Source organism: Echiichthys vipera (assembly GCF_963691815.1).
Source record: "Echiichthys vipera genome assembly, chromosome: X".
Lineage (NCBI taxonomy): Eukaryota > Metazoa > Chordata > Actinopteri > Perciformes > Trachinidae > Echiichthys > Echiichthys vipera.
The window spans coordinates 23749309-23754432 of record NC_139825.1 but is presented as its reverse complement, the minus strand read 5'-3'; the positions used below and the strand labels follow the sequence as shown (position 1 = coordinate 23754432).

The following is a 5124-nucleotide window of genomic DNA, read 5'->3' as shown; positions in this document are numbered from 1 at the left end:
TAATGTTTAATTTGCCTTTATTAACTGTATTTCAGTACATCTACATACAAAATAAAAGGAAAGAACTGAAGCGGGAGCAGAGGAAACTGAAAAAGAAGAATACTGGGAAGAGAAAATACATTGAGGACACCATAGATTATGGACAAAACACAAGCGGGCCTAGTTTCTGAACTGGGCTCAACATTCAAATAAACATGAAGGCTGACTAATACATGTCGCTAAGTGTCATTAAAGGTGCCATAGTCAGTATTTTATGGGGAATATGCATTTCAACTTTCAAGCTTTCTACAGCAAGAGATGTTAGTTTGATGATGTTCATGTATGTAAACTGGTTCAAAGTACTTTTTTTTTTCTGACACTGAATAAAAAAAACTTGGCTAAATCATAGGTGTTTCTCCAAACTAACACGAATTATCTAAATATGTTTTTTGTACTGTTCAGGCAAACATCTACTATGTACAGTGACCACTTTATTAGGCACACTTTTATGATCCAATGCAATCCAATACACCTGCCATAAAGTCTACTTTTAGGACTATAATTTTGTTGGTAATGTCACAATTTATGACCTCCATAGTCAGTGATAGTGTCGTACGGGTCTGCAGTATATTCGGGTGATTGTGCCCCCCTCGTGTATGTAAAGAGGGAGGGGGGAAATTAAAACATCTCAATATAATGTAGTCCAGTACATGACCTCAGTGTTAAATATACTTACATTTCCTACTGTCAGCAAAAATGTAACATTTTAAACTTCAAGTAAGAATTTATGGCAGATCTATTGTAATGATATGCAATAAATTGCACAGGTGTACCTAATAAAATGGCCGCTGTGTGTACAAGGGACATCTAAAAAAAAGTCCAATGGTCAGCAACATGCCATTAGTTGTCTTATTACTTAAACAACATTAAGGACAGAAAGTACAATTCGGAGTGGTGATGCCACATTGCTGAGCTCATCTATTTGAGGTTAAAATGAAGACAATGAGGCCCTCCAGAACTTCCCTTCATCCTTAAAAGTAGCTGTGGATAATCAAAAAGATCATTCACTCTGACAAGCGATTTAAAAGCATCAAAAAGACAGGTACTACCCCATGTCATGTCTGAGAAGGCCACACACTGAAAGTGTTGGAACTTCCGTCTTCGTCCTTCAGAACAGACTTCAGTCAGGGTTCAAACGGAGACCTCGACCAGCAGAGCCCAAGGTCCCTAGATATGTGAATCGGATTAGATTTTTTTATTGGACAAATTGACCCAAGTAATATCAACTAAGCATCTATTCAAATGACCTTTATTAGAGAACTCCCTTCATTTGACATGTTTAAACACCTCACAAACAACAAAAGAGCTACTGGGATTCATTGGACACACCACTCCACGTTCTCACACTATCACTCGCGTCCCCCAGAGTCTTCAGCAGGTGTCATCCGCATCAAGTACACACTTACAGATCAGTTCAATAACAGGAAAGCACACACCATACAGCATTCAAATCAGATAATATAAGCAATACAAATATTCATCACAACATTCCACTACAGGTTGATATTTCTGCACTTAGACATACTTAAGAGTAAGGAAAAACTTGCAAAGATTTAAGAAAAAAAAAAAAATCTTGAAGTACTACTTAAAGAATGTCCATGTTAGGGGAGGCGTTCGTAGCATCTGTAGCTTCCACTCACACATTCAAAAAGCAGTCATATTGGGCTCTTTCACTGCACAACCAGTCCGTATCACGCGTCTCTCCGTTCGCTCACTCATCGCTTCACTCTTCGCCACAAGCCATCCTCAATCGCACTCATCAGTTCCTAAAATGTCAGTTGCGCAGTTCTTTCCATATAAAAGTGAAAACACCCACCGTCTCTTAGAACATGCGGAGTGAAGCCGTTCTTTGATGGCATAGCATTTACAGGTGGAAGAGGGAGAATGATACCGATATCACCCCAAGAATGCTGCCAAAGAGGAGCTTCCTCACAGGAAAATGGAAGAGAGGTGAACTGCAGAAGAGATTTCAATGAAGGCTTTTCTACAGAACTTAACTGCAAATAAAGTTGCACTTAAAAACATTTAGGTTTCAACCAGATTCTTCCCAATGCAAGATTGCCTTTTAAAAGTTGATGACAAAGCCAGATAATGGTGAACCACAAACATTCATGCATTTTTCAAATTGGTTATAACACATTTCACAATACATGCATTAGAGAATCCAGTTGAAATGGATACAAACAAATGAGACATCGAAAATAGCACTTTAGTCAGACATCCTGGTAAACAACTCACTTCAACACTTTCTAAATTAAATCTTTAGCAGTTTTTTCCAAATGTACAAAACATCTTCCACATAAGTGTTAAGTTTTCAGATACGCATCAACACCAGAAATACATTTTGAAAAGAATCATCTCTGTCACAATACTTACCATACAAACACTTAACTTACATACCCCACCCAGATGACTTTGACTCCATACTAGACCCAAAACCTGAGCTAAACCCACTACCACTGGTTGTAGAGTTTGACCCTGTTCCCCAGCCGAGACTGGCTGAGCTGGTGCCATAGTTGCTGTTGCCTGTACTGAAAGACTGACTCTGGTCCCTACTAGAGCTTGTTCCGCTGGAGGTGCTGCCTGAAGTGGATGTCTGCTGCTGGCTAGCCAACATACCCATCATTCCCCAACTACTCTGCAGAGCAGCCTGAGCAGCAGCCATCATTGCAGGGTTCAGACTGAAGGAACCGAAATTAGCCAGACTACTGTTAGTGCTGCTCCCTAACCCACTACGACTGCTACCAAATGCTTGAGCGCCAAAACCATTTCCAAACCGTGTCGCACGATCAAACTGCCTATTGCCATGTTTGGGCTCAGCATTTGAGATGTGTACACTGACGCCTTTGATTATTAGGTCCTCTCCACAGAGACCCTGGGCAACCTGTGAGGGGGGGAAAGACATGAATCACGTCATCTGGGCAGTGGTACAATTACAACAGGAAGTACGTTCAACACATCAAACAGCATACCTGATCATCAGCAAATGTGACAAAGGCAAAAGCACGGAACGGCTTGGGGATGAAGACATCTGTGACTTCTCCATACTGCATAAAGAACTGCCGTAGGTCATCAGTGGTCATGTCTTCAGTGCAACGACCTACAAACACTTTCCTGCTCCTCAGTGGCTCATCTGGACCCTGCTGGGAACAAAAGTGAAATATTTAAAATACCACAAGTTATAAAGTTAAGAGAGAGCTACGTTTTTTTATTGACATAGCGTGTGGGTATCTGCATGGACATTACCAGATTCACCTTCGAGTTAGGGAGCTTGCAGTCACACCATCTTCCGTCAATCATATGGCGCTGGGAGACCACTTTTTCTTGAGACTCATACTCTGTGAACCTCACAAAGCCGAAGCCTTTAGAGTTTCCAGTCTTGGCATCTCGTTTTACCTGAGCGAAAAACAAACATTGAACCATGAAGATCAATAGTCACCACCAACAACCCAGTGACCTGTATTTATGTAACAAATGTTATACCTGAACCATGATGACTTCTCCAAATGTGCTAAAGTAGTCTTTCAGGTCCTGCTCAGATGTTTTCCAAGGAAGACCTAGTACGATCAGGTCAGATGTCTTCATGTCCCCTCTCTTCATTTTCACTGCAGAGGAGGCGTCAATTTCCTCCATTTTCCTTTTATTGTCTTTAATGAAAACAGAGGAATTTATTGTCGTTTAACTGGACGGTCGTGACATATGACTTCCCGATCCAACACTATTCAGACTTTGTAAATAATTACCAAGAGCAAATATATGACCAATATTTTCCATTATTTCATATATTTGAATTGCAAACTGCACATAGTTTATTAAGTACACCTAGTATAACATGGTAATACACCTCCAAACAAACCCTACTTTTTAAAATGAATCCTAACTTTTTGAAGGGAAAAGGCTTAAATTTAAGGTATTTTTCATTTGTATGGCATGCGCTATACTCTGGTGTTTTCTAATATTTTGACCATCACATTCCTATCTATTACAGTAGCAGACTTACATTACAAACATCTGTACATGTACAATTCAATACCGTTCATTAACACTACTAGCCACTAAAATTACCAAACAAGTTAAATCAACACCTCAGGTCCAACATAACACGCAACCTACATAAAGAAGAAAGATCAAAATCTGCAGGGTTGCTGATAAGATGTGCATAAAATACATTTGCAACTATGCATAAAACAAAGCGTCTGTGTTGGTGTGCTCGATTTTGTGAATGGTCGTGTCGCCAAGCGCACTTTTGAGGGCGTGAACAAATAACAGGTCGCGTCATTGTCGTCTATTTTCAGTGTGAAGCTGAAGCTACATCATGAATTATAAATACAGTTACACACCTGTTCGGATAAAGCGGTTACGTAACGTTAAATTGATAAATGAATGCAAAAAAGTGTTCATATCTACCTTTTGGATAGTTCACCACATATACGACGTTGCCCCAGCCGTTTTCTGGCGCGTGTAGGACCCCTTCCACGAGACGCACTCCCCGCATGCACTGGGACACGGGGCTCCTGAAGCGCAGGCCGCACGCCCCTGGAAACTGGGCCGCCACGGTCGAGAGCAACACGGTGCCGTCGTCCTCGGACGGTATCTCCATGGGCTCCTCGTTTTCCTCCTCCGCCACTCTTATGTACACTTCAGCCATTTTTGCTATTCAAAACAATGCTGAAGTTAGCAGTTAGCTCGGTGCTGCTAATACGAATGAATGAATCAAGCTACTTTGTGAGTTATATCTAAGATGAAGACGTTGGTTAAAGTACTATGTTTTAACTATTTCATGTAAAATACACCGCGTTGGTTGCGCTAACGAGCGTGAATCGGCCCGTTCCTTTGTTCGTAGTGACGGGGATCTGCGTCGTCAACACTGGGACGACGACCGTTCAACTGTGCCGCGTAATTACAAAAAAAACTGCGTACGGTCCAAATCTGAATACTTTCGACAAATAGAGTTACACAAAAATGGCTGTCCAAGACCACTCATCCAACTTCCACTAAACGCCTGTCTCAAATGTACAATAAGAAAGCACAGCAGGGAAATATCTTCTTTCTCCACGAGGCGCAGGATCAACCACCGTGCACACG

The 5124-nt window shown here is 41.2% G+C and overlaps 1 protein-coding gene across 4 annotated transcripts; it reads right to left on the bottom strand.

The window, feature by feature from the left end:
- tardbpb (TAR DNA binding protein b) lies at window positions 1–5124 on the bottom strand. Of its 4 annotated transcripts, none has more exons than XM_083938393.1 (6): window positions 4447–5124; window positions 3523–3686; window positions 3286–3435; window positions 3012–3182; window positions 1856–2923; window positions 1–1206 (listed from the first exon to the last, which is right to left on the bottom strand). In XM_083938393.1, the coding sequence occupies exons 1-5, from the start codon at window positions 4685–4687 to the stop codon at window positions 2432–2434; spliced, it is 1218 nt and encodes a 405-aa protein (XP_083794519.1). In that variant the 5' UTR covers window positions 4688–5124; the 3' UTR covers window positions 1–1206; window positions 1856–2431. The 4 variants fall into 4 exon arrangements, with proteins under 4 accessions (XP_083794519.1, XP_083794520.1, XP_083794521.1 ...); XM_083938394.1 differs by having other exon boundaries at window positions 3012–3179; XM_083938395.1 differs by having other exon boundaries at window positions 3295–3435.